This window comes from Meriones unguiculatus, chromosome 1, assembly GCF_030254825.1.
Source record: "Meriones unguiculatus strain TT.TT164.6M chromosome 1, Bangor_MerUng_6.1, whole genome shotgun sequence".
In the NCBI taxonomy this organism is placed as follows: Eukaryota; Metazoa; Chordata; class Mammalia; order Rodentia; family Muridae; genus Meriones; species Meriones unguiculatus.
Window position 1 is genome coordinate 180,744,595 of NC_083349.1, and position 15,807 is coordinate 180,760,401.

The 15,807-nt window shown below is 51.0% G+C and overlaps 1 protein-coding gene across 1 annotated transcript; it reads left to right on the forward strand.

Moving 5' to 3' along the window:
• The first annotated feature begins 1,226 nt into the window (after positions 1–1,226).
• On the forward strand, positions 1,227–13,228 carry Scn2b (sodium voltage-gated channel beta subunit 2). The gene is made up of 4 exons (XM_021637897.2): positions 1,227–1,496; positions 8,250–8,416; positions 8,693–8,903; positions 9,673–13,228. The coding sequence occupies exons 1-4, from the start codon at positions 1,427–1,429 to the stop codon at positions 9,870–9,872; spliced, it is 648 nt and encodes a 215-aa protein (XP_021493572.1). The 5' UTR covers positions 1,227–1,426; the 3' UTR covers positions 9,873–13,228.
• The last annotated feature ends 2,579 nt before the right edge of the window (positions 13,229–15,807 follow it).

Consider the following 15,807-nt stretch of genomic DNA (forward strand, 5'->3'; position numbering starts at 1 on the left):
ACACTCAAGCCAACTGTACCCCTGATGTCACAAATCGTCTGGGAGCACCGACAACGTTACCCGAGGCTCTCATCTGTGCACAGACTATTTCAGCCACTATTTCTCCTGTAATTGTATCTCTAATAGGTAAGGGTGTTAAAAACACAAAACCTCTGTCATCACGACACCCACCAACATTAGAGGTTCTCCCTGGCGTGATCAATGCCCCGTTTATATTTACTCCCTGACCCTGTTGCCTCAAAAGATGCCCCTTTCCTGTTGATGTGTTAGGATCAGGGTCGCTCAAAGGTTCATGTTCTCTTCTCTTGTAAAAGCCTCTTAGGTGTTTGCACATCAGCCTGCTCTGACATGTTCTGTTTTCTGTGGAAATGCTAGAGCAATGAGGAAGTCACTGCTTTCTGAGAACCTCCTGCCTGCTTCCCCAAACCCCAACAACGCAAAGCAACCCTTTCCTTGGGAAGGAATGTTTTTACATCTATCTGCCTATCTCTCCATCCATCCATCCATCCATCCATCCATCCTCTCCCTCCTCTGTGTGTGTGTATGAGAGAGAGAGAGAGCATGTGCCACAGGTGCCACTCCTGTGTGTTGAGGTTAGATTACAACTTGCCGGGGTTCATTTTCTCCCTCCACCGGGTGTGTTCCAGGAGATCAAACTCAGGCTCGACAGTGGCTGCAGCCACCTTCTCCCATTGAATCATCTCACTGGCCTTTGGGGTATTTTTAAATGACAAAAAGAACTTCCTTACAGCCTTTGACATAAACAGTTTTTCTTCCTTCCTTTCTTCCTTCCTTCCTTCCTTCCTTCCTTCCTTCCTTCCTTCCTTTCTTTCTTTCTTTCTTTCTTTCTTTCTTTCTTTCTTTCTTTCTTTCCTTCTTTCTTTCTTTCTTTTTAGCTTTTTCTCCCTCCCTCCTTCCCTCCCTTCCCTTTCCTGTTTTGCAGCTTAGGCTAACTTTGAACTGATGGCAACCCTGCCTTTGCTTCCCTAGGACTGCAGGCATGTACCACCTCACCTAGATTTCCCTAACAATTTTCAAATTTTAAAAATCATTTCTAGTGCAGTAGAAAGGCAAGATTTGATATAGTTCTGAGTTTAGAGGGTAAAATTTTCTGGCAACTTAATTTCTTCCAGGAATATCTTTTTATGCCCTCCCACCTGCTTTCTGAAATCCACCAACCACAATATTTACTCCATCCCCCTTTTTCTCCTTTTCCCTTACACACCACCCCCCTCTCTTTTTAGCAGCCACATACAAGTCGGCCATATTAGAGAGATGGAAATAAAGCTTCCTTAATGTTGTATGTGTATTTGAAGTACATCCGTGCATTTTCTTTTTTAGCATCTAACCATTCCTCTCTTGTGGTCCTTGGTCCCTCAATCACCCTCTCCCATAGCCCACCCGCCTAACATCACAGTCTCTGAAAATGCACAGGGATGCCTGGCTACCTCGCCCTGCCTTCAGTCTCACGGGGCTCAGTCTGTTTTTCTCTTTGGGTAAGTTAGAACCACATCTGCATGCTCCTAAGGGTCAGAAGCGCAGCTGCAGCTGGAAGAGGGGGGCAGGGGGCAGGTGGGAAGGAAGAGCGAGCGCTTCCCTCAGTGTCCTTGGGAAGGGGCGTGCTGGGCATCGGGACAGCCGGGACTGCAGTACGCTGGACTACTTGGTCATATAAATGTTGACTGGGGGGGGGGGGTGTGTGAGTGTTGCTTGGGGATGAAAATGATCACAATTATCAAGAGGGTTTTTTTTTTTTCCTCCTTCCCCCACTTTGGATTTCCCTGAAGTAGAGTTACGTGGGGGTGGGGTGGAGCGAGGCTGCTCTGCAGTCTCGTCAGGGTTATTATCAACATTATTAGCATAGTGTTGTTATTATTTTCATTTTTAGCTGTTTCCGATGAGAGCTCGTTAGGAGTTGCCGGTTTATCTTAAAAGTCTCCTTCGTGAGCCCCCGTTCCCTGGAATCCGGTGGGTTTAGAGGATTAGGAAGGAGACAGTGCTCTCTGGAGAGTTGGGGGGCAGAGAGTTGAGTCTGCCCCACCAGTGGGTTGGGATGTGTGGGAGGATGCAGGGATCACGTTTGCGGGTGGGCTCTGGGTTGGGAGGAGAGACCCCAGAGCAGCTGCTGTGGGGGCAGGCACCCCTGGCGTGGGCTGGCTAGAAGGGAGGAGAGGTCAGGGGTCCAGGATCCAGGGAAAAGGAGAAAAATATACATGGAGCCCTTGGAGGGGCATGGTTTGGTCTTTTAAAACCAGTCTCAGAATGGTCCACCCCAGCCTTGCAGACCACCTAGTCATATGGTCCCTAACCAAGTTCTTATTTGAACACCAGAAACTTCATGCTAGGCAGGTGGCTTGGAAGCTTTTTTGTAAGTGTGCACCCTCCCACTCTGCCTCCCCCCACCTCATTCCCAGATAAGTCTTACTTTGTAGTCTTGGCTGGCCTCGAACTTTCAGTGATTCTCCTGTCTCTGTATCCTCCTGGGTGCTGGGATTACAGACGAATGCCACCATGCTGGGGTCTAAACCTGCCCCATAGGTGGTTTTATTCTTGCTCTTAAAACTCCCTCAGCAGTGCTCAGGGGTCAAATCTAAGGATCGCGTAGGTGGGAATATGCTCCATTACAAACTCTCTCAATCTCTGTCTCTCTGTGTCTCTGTCTGACTGACTGTCTCTGCCTCTCTTGCTGTGCTGGGTTCTCTCTCTCTCTCTCTCTCTCTCTCTCCCCCCCATGCTGGGTACTGGGCCACAGCTCTAGGCAGAGACATGAAGCAGCCCTGGTAGCCTGCACACTAAGAACCTAACATCTTCCTTCCCATGGGATTGGACCGAAGCTTAAAGCTGCCTTTGTTCTTTACTTCATAACCATGGGCCGGATGCTACCCACCCTGAGCACCACTTCTCCCATGGGTGACTGGAGACCCCTGTCTCTTGCTTGGTGAGCTTGTGAGCTGATGCAGAGCAGGGACTACCAGGGACAGACCTTTCTGAACGCTTCCCGGGAGCCCTGGCATGGCATATTTTGTTTAGCCCTCACAGCAGTTATTTGAGGCAGATACTATGATTCTATTCATGTTCTAGGGCGGAAACAGAGGCGCGGAGAAGTTAAGTAATTTAGCCAATCAGGTCATGTGACTAGCATAAGTGAGCTGTGATTTGAACTCCCACGTGCCTGGTTTACCACATTCTCTTTTAATATTGGGTTCTACTGCCCCCAGAGGTCAGGCAATGGTACTGCTCTGTTTAGCATTAGATGGTGAGCTGTCTCAAGTGCAGGTTCCAAGAGTGGACGAGTGATCTGCACAACAAAACAACAACAAACAGAGTGTCCTCTCAGGAGTTAGCCACAGCCTCCTGCAGGGGGGAGGCTGTTTATGGCAGCCATATCTAAGTGGACAAGGCCAGGGGCCCTGGCAGTCAACCTGGGCTTGAGGGAGATGCAGAGGCCTGTGCGCGAGGGCTGCAAGGGGGAGCAGAAAGAAGCGGGAGGCCTGTGAGAGTTGAAAGTTTGAAGCTGCGCAGAGACGTGCCTCTGGCAGCTCGTACTCTAGGCAACGGAACGTGGGTAGCTGTAGTTGTGCTGGTCACTGGGATGGACGGAGGCCACAGATATTAGGTGAGGCAGAGTATCAGGGACAGGGCACGTGGGGGTGGCTGTAAAGGTGGTAAGCATATATTCCCAGAGTTCTTCTCAAGATCATCAGTTCTTCAGCCTCTGGCCTGCCCTTCGAGGTCTGGACTGTATTTGAGGGAGCCTAGAGAGTGGAGCGTGGTCCTCACTCAGTCCAACCACACACATTGCTGCTAGGGCAGTACCTAGAGAAGGAGAAGGAAGCCTCCTCCCCACCTCCTCCAACCCTGGCAACAATCATCACTGAGCACTTACTATGTGCTAGATGCCTTTTTGGATGCAGCGAACGAGAAGGAGTTCACCAGAGCCTCTTGAGAGGCCCAGGAACATAAACAAAAACTCAGCATTGTGTGTGCTAATGCTAGGAGTCCCCTTTGCCAACAGCTGTGTGCCAGGCACTGTGCTGGGCTATGCACATACAACAAGTCATTTAATTGTCCCAATAGCCTCAGAGAGGTGCCCCCTATACTACAGATGAGGGCACGGCAGCCCTGGGAGGCTAAGGGTCTTGCCTAAGAGCTCAAGAGTCCCAGTGTTGAGTGCTCTCCTGTCACTTGGTCCTGAAGTTACTAGAAGAAATAGGAACCTGACTGGGAGAGGATCAGACTCCAGGGAAGATGTTGCCAAGCTGCACCTTATGAATGGGGTTTGGGGTTTATGGAGAAGCACTCCAGGGAGGAGGGTGAACAAACTTCTCAACCTAAAGCAAACAAGACAAAAACAAAAAACCAACCAAAAACCAAAGCCAACCCCCCCCAACAAAACAAAGCAAAGCAAAACAAAAACAACGGACAATAAAACATGAACAGGGCCTGGTGGGAGGAAGGAAGAAGAGAGTCATGTGAGGGATGAGGTCTGGCAGGAGATGAGGCTGTGATGAGGCTGGGCCCCAGATTGGAAAAGGCCAGGGCACATGATTGTAGCTTGGTTCTGGCTGCCTGTGGAGGAGACCTGGGCAGGAGGATCTGAGCAGAAAGACCAGGAGAGGAGGTGGGGTTAGCTGTCACATTAGCCTGGGAGGCTAAATGTCCCCTCTCCTCTTCCTCCTTTTTTCCCTCCTTCCCTCCCTCGTTTTCTTTTTCTTTTCTCAAGAATAAAACAAACTTATAGATTGCTTTAGGGCTAGAAGGAGGAGTAAAGGGAATTTACTTCCAGTCTTTAGAAGAGAGTGTTTGGCACGTGAGCCCTGTTTCAGGGTCTCTGCACAGGGGGCCTGGGAGAACAGTGGGTGTCCACCCTGAAATGACAATAACACCCCGCCCAGCTCCGGCTCCTCACCTCAGCCCCGTCTGCAGCCAGGTGGCATGGATTCAGGTTCTAATCCCACTAGTTCCTGGCTGTGAACTTGGGCTAGTCACTTGACTTCTTTGCGCTTTATTTCTTCAGCCAAAAGTGACCGGCAATAATGCTTGACAGTTCTGTGCCCTCAGCGAGGGAGCTAGGGAATGCTGAGATGGCTGCAGCATGGTGGGTGCCTGGGGTCCATCTATTTTACAGATGCGCCAGGATCTTCTCAGCTCTAGCCTCCACCAATGCTTTCCTGAACTTAGTGAGAGCCTAAATTGGTGGGAGGTTCAGGCCTCAGCCTGGCACCCCTGAGATTCTCATGAGGTGGTGGTGGCGGCGGTGTGTGTGTGTGGGGGGGGGTGAGTCTTGGACCAGAAGATGAGCGCCATTTTCCTGGCTTTGGCTTATCCTTGTTCTCAGGGTGTGTCTCAAAGCCCCTGTTTTCTCATGGGCAAGAGGATGACACTAGAGCTACAACTCTGGAGGTCCTCTTAGCTCTCTGGCTTCCTTTAGTTCGGGGCTCCCTCCCCACTTTCTTCTCTGCTGACGGGACTTGAGAGTTGACATACATGACCACTAGAGGGCACACAAATCTCGTCTGGTGCCTCTTAACCCGCATTGCACCTTCCCCTTTCCCCTGCCATCAGCCTGAAAAAAAAAAGAAAAAAAAAACCCAAAAAACAAACAAACAAACAAACAAACAAAAAACCCACCTCCGGCTCCCCTTGCAGCTCTGCGGCCTGACACAGCGGCAGGCTGGCTCCTTCTAGATGAGATGAAGGGAGATGTGAAGTGACATTCAAGTTCAGCTGCTGGAGTGGGACAGGTGGAGGAGGCTTTAGAGAGCCAGCTAGTTTCACAGAGCTTTTAGGGGGAGGGGGAGAGCTTGGAAGGTGGAAGCCCTTTCAAGAGAGGGGCCTGGAGAGATGGGAATGCCCAGCATAGAAGGTAAACTGGGGACAAGCCTCTGTCAGTTCTTTTCCTCAGATTTTTCAGCCTCTGCAGTGTGGGGGTGGCATTAATATTTTCTGCACACGTCCTCCTTCCTTGGCACCATGCCAGGTACTTTTAGACTCTATATGAAAGTGCAAGAGCGGAGTCAGCTGGGCTTTGTTCCTCTTGGGAGAAGTCCCATCAGCTTTCCCAGTTGGTGTTCCCCTGGTGAGCATTTCAATGTTCACCTGGAGTCATTGGCCCTGCAGGTGAGGTCCATAGGCCTGCCACATAGGCAGGGCTTTGGGGGGATTTCCAGGCCCGGCAGTCTTCCTGTCCTTAAGTTCTGAGCTTTTCAGGCCCTTTGTGGGGATGTGCTGAGCAGAAGGACACTGCACAGGCCTGGCTTTTCTGCTTGCAGGCAGCCGTGCCCTGCTTCTGGAGGTGGGGCCAGCAGATTTGTGGGGAAACCAGGATCCCTGCAATCTGGCTCCTTAGCTAGATCTGGGGGTGTGGGGGGAGTCCAAACAGAGGGGTCAGTCTCCAAGGTGCCATCAGACCTAAAGACCCCTTCTCACCTCTTAAGCTCTTTCTGTTCCCCCAAAGCAGAACTTAAGGAGAAGGAGGTTAATAACAGCCTCCATTTGCTGAACAACTAGCACTTATTTTAGTCACTGTAACCACCCATCGACAGTGATGAGCTAGGTTTTCTGGAGGAGGAGGCTGAGGCACCGAGAGGTGAAGGAGTCTGCCTACGTTTCTCACAATTGATCATTGTCGAGGCTAGAGCTGGGATGGAACCTAAGTGAGGTGGTGGGGAGGGGCATGTTTCACCTAGCAGGCATCCCGGGAACCATGGCCCATCCTTGAGCTCCCTGGAATCACCCCATATTCTACCCCTTGGCCTGGCCCATGCCCAATGTTGACCTCAGGTCTTACCATGTCTTGTTCTTTCTCAGTTGTGTGAAGATCAACCCAACCACTGGAATGCGGCCCTTGATATTCCGAAAATGGCTCCTCCCTTCTCTTGAGTTAGATGATGCCTGAATATCACTCTCTCAGAGCTTTGTCCTCTGACCGTCCTGAATCAAACAACTCCCCTCTACCATACAGCAATCCTTATAGCCCCTGTTATGTAACATTCCAGACAGCCACATTTTTATTTTAGTTGTCACTGTATGGCCCCTCAGCAGAACACAAGCCCCACAATGCAGCGACTCCCCCCTCACCCTAGTGACAACTCCCAGGACCTAAGACTAACCACCTGGCACACAGTAGATAGTTTACATATATTTGGTAGGGATGTGGGTCTGTTGGAGGAGTGCCCGCCTCCCATGCATGAAGTCTTGTATTTGGTCCCTAGCACGGAATGAACTGGGTGCTGCGGTGCACTCTTGTAAGCCCAGTGGAGGTGGGTGAGTCAGAAGTTCAGGGTCATCCTTGCCTACATGGCTGGTTCAAGGACAGCCTGGGTTGCAGAAGTAGGCCCGCCAGACCCTTCCACCCCTGAATAAAAACAAAACACAAAACAAACAAACAAAAAACCCACCACTAACACCCCCCCAAAAAAATCACAAAGTAAAGAATGAAAATGAATGATCGAATGATGCTGAATGTCACAGCTGAGGGTTTGACCTGAGGAGTAGCTCTACCCCTGAGTACTGCTCAGCCCACCTGTCTTCCCTCAGCTCTTCTCTGCTTAGAGGACCCTGGTGGCACTTTTCTCAGTTGCAGCATCAGGCCTGATCCAAGTCTGGTGCCTCATACAGGACTTGAAAGAGATTCCATTCCCACCCTGCCATCTGCCAGCTTGAACCAGCTTTTTGCCATAGTCTTTCCAGGATGACTTTTCCCAAAGAGGAGGTCATCACCGTAGGCCAATTAGCAGCTCCTCAGCTGTCTATCCTTTTTCTTGTCTGGGGATGTTAGTGCTTGTGCCGGGCCTGCCCCTTGGAGACACTGATGCTTCCTTTGGAGGGGCTTTGACACCGCAAAGATGATCTGAAGTGGCTGGAGAAGGGGAAACTGAGGCAAGGCCAGTGAAGCCTGTGGCAGGGAAGTGGCATTGGGATTGGCAGGGACAAGTAGAGACACAAGTCTACTTTTCTAAGTTAGAAAAGGCTGAGGCCAAACTTGGCTGTCCTTGGCCTGGTAGGCAATTTGACGGCTCTGTGGCTCTGTTCTATATCTGTTCGGTCCCCCTTCTCCTCTTAAGGACCACATCTGGTGTCCATCATGTGTTTTGCCTTCCTAAACACAGCCGAGAGGAGCCCAGACTATCGGCCCCTAACTCTGCTCTGCCTCTCTGCCTTTGCTCCTCACTGGCTGGCCGTGGAAAGGTTGCAACCTTCCACCTCTGTCACCAAACATCCTCATCGGGTTGTGGTTTCATCTGCAGTGCCCCCGGGGTGGAGCATGGAAGTCACAGTCCCCAGTACTCTCAGTGTCCTCAATGGGTCTGACACACGCCTGCCCTGTACCTTCAACTCCTGCTACACCGTGAACCATAAGCAGTTCTCTCTGAACTGGACTTACCAGGAGTGCAATAACTGCTCAGAGGAGATGGTAAGTCCCGGTGGAGGAGGGAGTGGAGGGAAACAGGAGCCCCAAAGCACGAAGCCCACCACTCCCATCCCTACTCCTGCTTTGAACCAGGGCCCCAGAGGACTCTGGGTGGGCTGTCTGAAACAGAGGGCATGATGTCACAACTGGATGACCCTTCTGAGGCTAACTCCCTTACTTTCCATGTGGAAAAAGAGAAGCATTGGGAGAGGGTGGTCCCCGTGATTCTCATAGCTCCTTCCTCGCCCAGCTGCCCACACTCTCTATACCTGCCCCCAGTTCCTCCAGTTCCGAATGAAGATCATTAACCTGAAGTTGGAGCGTTTTGGAGACCGTGTGGAGTTCTCAGGGAACCCCAGTAAGTACGATGTGTCAGTGACACTAAAGAATGTGCAGCTAGAAGATGAAGGCATTTACAACTGCTACATCACCAACCCACCTGACCGCCACCGTGGCCACGGCAAGATCTACCTGCAGGTCCTTCTAGAAGGTAAGAATGACCAGGCTGTTGAAGAGACACTGCCCCTTCTCCACAGTGTAGCTCAGGGCACTTCAGGAAGGCTGTGACCCCATCTCATCTTCAGGTGCTGGTACTGATGGAAGGCATCCACTCCTTCCCTCTGGTCCTTGAAGGAACAAGTCAGCCATGATCATAACCTTAACAGCAACAGCTCTCGTAGGCTTTACCTCATTTCATCCACAGAACCCACTGAGAGGCGAGCTCTTATGCCCACTGTATGGATGAGGAAACTGAGACTCAAGAGCATACCTTTTTTTTTTCATTCTTTCTTTGTTTGTTTCTTTTATTCATTCATTCATTCATTCATTCTTTTTTTTTTTTTTTATCGAGACAAGGTTTCTCTGTGTAGAAAGTTTCTCTGTGTAGCCTTGGCTACCCTGGACTTGCTTTGTAGACCAGGCTGGCCTCAAACTCACAGCTATCTACCTGCCTCTGCCTTCCGAGTGCTGGGATTACAGGCGTGCACTGCCACGCCCAGCTTCCCAATTCCTAATGTCTATAATCAAATTTAGATCTAATCTCAAAGTTGCTTTTAAATATTCCATTCTGGGGGTGGAGAGGCTTTTTGAGGAGACGTGAGGGTAGGGACACTTAGAGGTCAGTGGTCTAGGTTGCTGTGAATTTGGCTAATGCCCTGTCCGTGGAGAAGGGTCAGATCAGACCCCCTCATATTTTGGAGAGCAGTGGCCACAGAGGAAGTTTCCCTCCAGCTCCATGATTTCTGCTTCCTTTCCCCCAGTGCCTCCAGAGCGGGACTCCACGGTGGCAGTCATTGTGGGTGCCTCCGTGGGGGGCTTTCTGGCTGTGGTCATCTTGGTGCTGATGGTGGTCAAGTGTGTGAGGAGGAAAAAAGAGCAGAAGCTGAGCACGGATGACCTGAAGACTGAGGAGGAGGGCAAGACGGATGGCGAGGGCAACGCGGAAGATGGTGCCAAGTAAATGGCAGCCTGCCCTGAAGCCCCTCCCCGTGTCCCGTCTCCTATCACTCTCTTGCCCTATCCAGTGTGACCCTGCCTGCTCTCTCTTGGTGTGCTTCTCTTGAATAGGACCCCAGATCTGGGGCCTCACTTCCCATCCCCCACCCCCATACCAAGGGTGACCTCCCTCCCTTCCATTTGAAAACTGCCTAGGTGCCCCAGGGAGAACCGAGAAGGGCTCCAGCCTGTCAGTCTTTGAGGAAGAAAGACGCACGTGTGCGGTCCCAAAGACAGGATGGGGGAGGGAGGATAATGGGAGAAGAGATCAGCTTACCATCTTGTCTAGGGTTTGGTCTGGTGTCGGTTTAAACTGTGGGGGTGGCAGTGTATGAGTGGTGGTGGTTCTGTGCTGACCAGAGGCGCCATGGGAAGGACTCATGGTGGCTTTGCTGTGTTCCTCTGGCTACTCCCAGCCCAGAACAGCCATCAGGCTGGGGATGAAAGTGGGGTCCTACCATTTGCGGGGGCATTCTTTAAAAACATGACTGTGCATTTCCAGAGCACTAAAAGAAAGCCAGGGCTGAGACATTCCTGGTCACGAGCCTTGGCCCAGAGGACTCTGTTCTGGCCTCATTTCTATCACTTGCCGCTTCCAGAGAGGCTCTGGTTCACTGTTGACTACTGCTCCTTTGGGGATGCTGGCAGGGGCAGTACTGGAAAAGTGGCATCGGGTAGGATCAGACCTTGCCCTAGAAATCCCTCCATCAGGAGACTCCGAGTTGAAGTCTGCTGGGGGACTGAGGGGTGTGGGTGTGGGTTTCATTGCATATGTGTTTGGCTGCCTTCTCCTACAAGATGGTCACTTTGGCTTCAGCCAACAGCACCCAGACTCAGAACTGGGGTGGGTTGGGCTGGTATTGGGGGCACCTTCCTACAGGGCTTTAGTTTGGGGGTTTCTGGTTGCCCTTGGCAGGGTTTCCATCTGGCTTTTGGCAAGAAATAAAAAAGAGAAAGCTGGAAGGAAATGTGAGATCCTGCAGGAAGAGCCTTTGAGCCCCGCCCCCAGAACTCCCTTTGTAGGGGAGAAAGTTGCCCTCATGGGACGCCAACTTTCACTGCCGTTTTATTATCTTATAAGGAACTTGTTGAAGTCCAGAGATGAGGAGAAAGGCAGGGTGGAAATGGCTAATCAGAGAGCGCAGTGTTGGGAGGTGCTCAGAAGAGAACTAGCCCGAGCCTCCTAGAGATGGAGAGGCTGAAGTTCCAAATGACTGACAGAAGCTGAAAGCATTGCCCATGTTCTGGCTCCGTGGTCCCCAATTAGAATAACTAGAGCCTCCTGGTGGGAGAACCTCAAGCCTAAGAGGTGTTTGTGTGTGATGGTGGTGGGGTTCATCTGGCCCTGCCTCCCTCCCAGGAACTCCGCCCCTACTAGCTCAGGGAGTTAGCTGTCCAGGGTAGGAAATGAAGGGTGGAGACAGGACCATGACAGTCTCAGGGACCAATACTTGCCTCTGCTTATCAGATAGCCAACCAGAAGAGACAGTGATAGCAGATGGGAGGTTCAGCTTCCTTCACTTCAATTCAACAACCATTTATTGAGCCTGGGCTCTATGCCGGGTACTGTGCTGGGTGCCAGGGGTGCATACAAAGCCATAACAGAGTCAGGGACTGCCACATCTGCACTGTAGGACCAAGGTTAATTTTTTGGTGCATCTACTTCCACCTCTGTAGCCGTAGCTTCCACAAGAGAGCCAGAGGAGAAGGAAGACACTCTTGGGAAAGTAAGAGTGCAAAAGGAAGAGGGAAGGGACCACGGGGAGGGATGCAGCAGTCAGGGAGGTGGGGTACAGAGTAGGGGATGGGCAACCAGGCAGAGAACTCCTGGGTAAGGTGAATCTAACCCTTCTGGAAGTTCTAATCTCTTTGGCTCAGTATCTAACTGCCAATCAACACACTGCCTAAGCCACCAGGATGCCACCAGGAGCAGGTGGGTACTGCCTATCCTTCAAGCCAGCCAACCAGGGATCGAGAGATGAGTGGTGGGCACCTCAAGCCGTCTGAAACCAAGGGCAGTGGTACAGAGTTCTGCAGCCTGGAGTTATCAGTTTTTGTCACCTTGCACATGCCCTCTTCTTCCAGGGGCCACTGACAAGGGGCTCTGCTTTGGCTGAGACTCATAACTTTTGGAAGGGTTACTTGTGAGATACCCCAAGGTTTTTCTAACAGGCTGCCTCTTTAAGAAGCTGAAGCTGGGATCTTTTTTTTTCCCCAGGTATTTGCCCTCACATGCACTTTCTTTTGGAGCCTCCTAGACCCTCTTTCAAGGCCTCCGGGCTTGAGTTTGGGAACAACATGGGGCTTCTGTGAGGTGGGGTGGGAAACTGTGAGATATCCCTGCAGGAGCCATTGCTCGAGCTTGCTTCCTAGCTTATGCCAGCAAACTGCTCGCTTGCTGCAGTGTGGGCTCTGAGCTTTGCTTCTGGCTGCATGCTCCCACCACTGCTCCCAACCATTCCTGCCCTCCCAGAGCCCCCTCCGTGCTTCCCTTCTGCCTCTTCCTCCCAATTAAGGGCCACCGCATAGAAAGACGGGCTGGCTTAACCCGTGGGATTCAGTTTATGAGAACAAAGCACAATTTTTCAGGACTGAAAATCCTTGTGGTGCCTTGGAACTGGCTTTGGAAATAGCTGTCTGCCCCTCCAGCTGTGGACTCATCAGTTATCCCCAGTTTATAAAATGGAAAAGCTGATTGGGTCCATGTTTCCCTATGGGTCTCCTTGGGAAAATTGGGCTGCTAAATATCTACAAGATTCAGTTAAGCAGATAGACGGGTAGAAATACTGGCCAGGTCCAGAGAAGTTAGTCCCAGGCCATAGGAATGGCTTGGCGCAGTTGGAACGGGTGATAAATCAAGATAACTTTTTTTTTCCTACATGTGTCTTAAGGATAGACAGCCTTGCTGTGCCTCTTGCTGATGTCTTCCTTTATCGAAGCTTGCTGATGCGACTGTACATAGCCTTTCTATATAGGTAGAGATATATTATATACACAGATATAACACATCTCACTATGCCCACCCCAAAATTACACTGTGTGTGTGGGGGGGGACTGTAATCACGTCTCAGTGTTTCCGAGTAGATTTACCAAAGGTTCATTATGGAATGTTCTTTATGCTTTTTAGGGGAGAACCCAGCTGCATAGCAAGAGCTTATGTACATCTAGGTTCTGTGTCCTGTTTGGTGGTAGGGAGGGGGGAGAGATGCTTAAACAAATGGCCTTCTGTGACCTGACTTCTGGGAGCAGGCTGAGTTTCTTTAGCAGTTTGTCTGATTGTTTGGATCTACTGGCTGCAATAAACACACTGTCTCCCCCAAACATCTCTCTGGTGTGGTGGCTTTCTTCCCAGGGTGCAGACTGGGGTAGGGGAAGGCTTTGCTGGGAGCCTGATGAAAGCAATCAACAAAGTCCATGTCAGAGACAGCCCCCGCTCCCCTTACTAGGAGACCCACATGAAGCCTAAAGCTCCTTCGCCATGATGCCATGCACACTGATGGGTGTGAAAATCTCAAAGCACTTGCCTTCAGAGAAGAATGTAGTCTGCCTGGCCTGTTCTTGCTTTTCATCTATTTGTCCTTCCAGCCCCTGGAGGAGTCTGCCCTCCACGGTAAGCCCTCTGAGACAAGTGGCCGAGCACCCACTGCTGGAGAGACTTTCAGTTACGTCAGGGATGAAGAAAACACTCAAGCACCCAAGGCTGACTACTTTGAGGATGCCACCTATTCTTTTCATAGACAGATGGGCCGTCCTTCCTGCTCCTGGATTCTTAACAGTGCCTCACTAGGCAGACAGCTCTCATGCCTGCCCTGCATTCTGGAAAGAGAGGGTGACAGCTGGTCAGAGTGCCCCAGTGCAGCTTCAGGGGGTGCAGGAGGCGGGGAGGGGGGTTGGGAATGTCAGATGGGAAGTCAGGTTACCTCTATCTCATTTGCATTTGTATCACTGTATCCTGTTTACCTAGTGCTGACTCAGCCTTAAGACATTTAAGGACCAGTGAGATGGCTCTGTGCTAAAGGTGCTTAGGCACAAAGCCCAACAACGTGTGTTCCATCCCTGGGACTCACATGATACAAGGAGAGAACCAGCCCCTGGGCCAACACAGGCACAGGCACATACACATAGAAACTCAATATGTAAACAACGTGAAGACCAAGGCCAACCTTCTGTCTGGGGTCTCCACTGTCTAGGGGCTTAAACGTTCTGAATGTCAAGGAAAATTTATAAACAATGGACCATTTTTTCCTCTCATATTTCTGCCTGTTCTCTGGTGATGCAGAGACCCTCCTTGGTGGTTAGTGGTCAGGAATATTCCAGGAAGATCTCAGGACTAGCAGCCCTAATGCTTGTGACAGACACAGATGTTACCTAAGAGAGACCCCAGGAAGGAAGCAGCACTGTTAAGCAAAGATGGCTGGCTTCAACAGAGCCGAGGACCTTGGTTTAGGAGGGTGCTTATTCCCTACAGCCCCTGAGTCCTACTGAGGGTGGGATGTCAGAGACGGTGTCTTTGTTCTTGATGAAAAGAGAAACTGAAGCAAGAGACTGAGTAGAAGAGGCACTAGGGAGTCTGTCTGGTTCCTTCAGGGTGGACATAGGTCCCAGAGGCTCAGTCACATCACCATCATTCTCCATCACCTCTTGTTCTAAGAATACTTGGAAGGTTCAAACTGAGCCTGGCTTCTATAGAGGAGGTGGGGATTCAGATATTTATCCTAATTTGATGTCTTTGACCTGCTTGGGGTTGGATGGGATGGGATGATTACAGCTCCAGTTGTCTTTGGCAAGACTTCCCTCATCCTCTCCCCTGCCCTTATTGGTCAAGTCACTGACTTTCTGAGTTCCTCAGCCAGGCTGAGAGGACCAAACCAAACTGTTTCTTCGATATTTTGATGGGAAGTCACTTGGGGGATAGGAATCTGGACCACAGGAATGGAGCAAGCAAGTTGATATTCACAACCTCGGAGATGGGAGGGCCCCACAGAATACACCCTCAGGCCTCCTCAATGCCATAAAGAGGACACAGAGGACCAGAATTTCCTTAAGGCTGGATGTTAAATCAAGAATAGAGAGGGTCTTGTAGTGGCCTCAAAAACTGTCATGCTTCTCTTCCTACAGCTCCCATCTAGCGCTGGGCCTACTACAGCTTAGCACAGGAGCCCATGACAGCCGAGCTCCTGCCCTGCCCCCTTCTAGTGGCCTACGTTGGCATAGGAGAGGCTCATGCTTCCCTTAAAGGCCCAATTTTCAGAGCAGAAGTTCAGAGAAGAGAAGTCGAGGCTGATGGCATGGCTAGAGCCCAGGCCTTTCTTCCCCAGGCTGACCTGATGTCCATGGGCAAGACGGCTACTTTCCTTTAGTTCTGCTTCTCAGAGTCGGAATCCCATTTTCATGCTCATTGGCCATTTGTTGGTTTGTATGCCGGCTCTTCTTAGATTATGGATCTCCCACCCATCTGCAGGGGGAGGGGAATCCATACGCTTATGTGGGAGGAACCCAGAGCAGGGCCTGGTAGGGTGCACACGACATGGATGACAGAGGGACAAGCTCTCATTGTGCCTCCTGGCCTTCACACCTTCACTGTTTCCTCGGGGGCTCAGAAAGGTCCCTGTTTCTGGGACCTCTACAGGAACTCTTCCAGAGAGCCCTGGTGGCTTGCCCTCCTCCTCACAGAGTCTCACCCTGAGTCTCACAGAGTCTCACTCCCAAGGTTCCAGTCATTTCTCATATCCAAGGTGCCAGCCACCTCTCAAGAGAGGCTTCAACTGGTAGGTGAGAAGTTTCAGGGACCCAGGAGCAGGGTGCCCAGCTCCTGAGACCCAGAGACCCATATCTTGAATTCTAACATGGCATTGAGAGGGATCAGCCAAGAATCCCATTCTCACATAGGACAGAAAAGA

Coding starts and splice junctions, on each gene's coding strand:
- Scn2b (XM_021637897.2), top strand. CDS start 1,427: ATGCACAGGGATGCCTGGCTACCTCGCCCTGCCTTCAGTCTCACGGGG. Junction 8,417..8,692: donor ATAACTGCTCAGAGGAGATG/GTAAGTCCCGGT, acceptor ACCTGCCCCCAG/TTCCTCCAGTTCCGAATGAA. Junction 8,904..9,672: donor CCTGCAGGTCCTTCTAGAAG/GTAAGAATGACC, acceptor CCTTTCCCCCAG/TGCCTCCAGAGCGGGACTCC.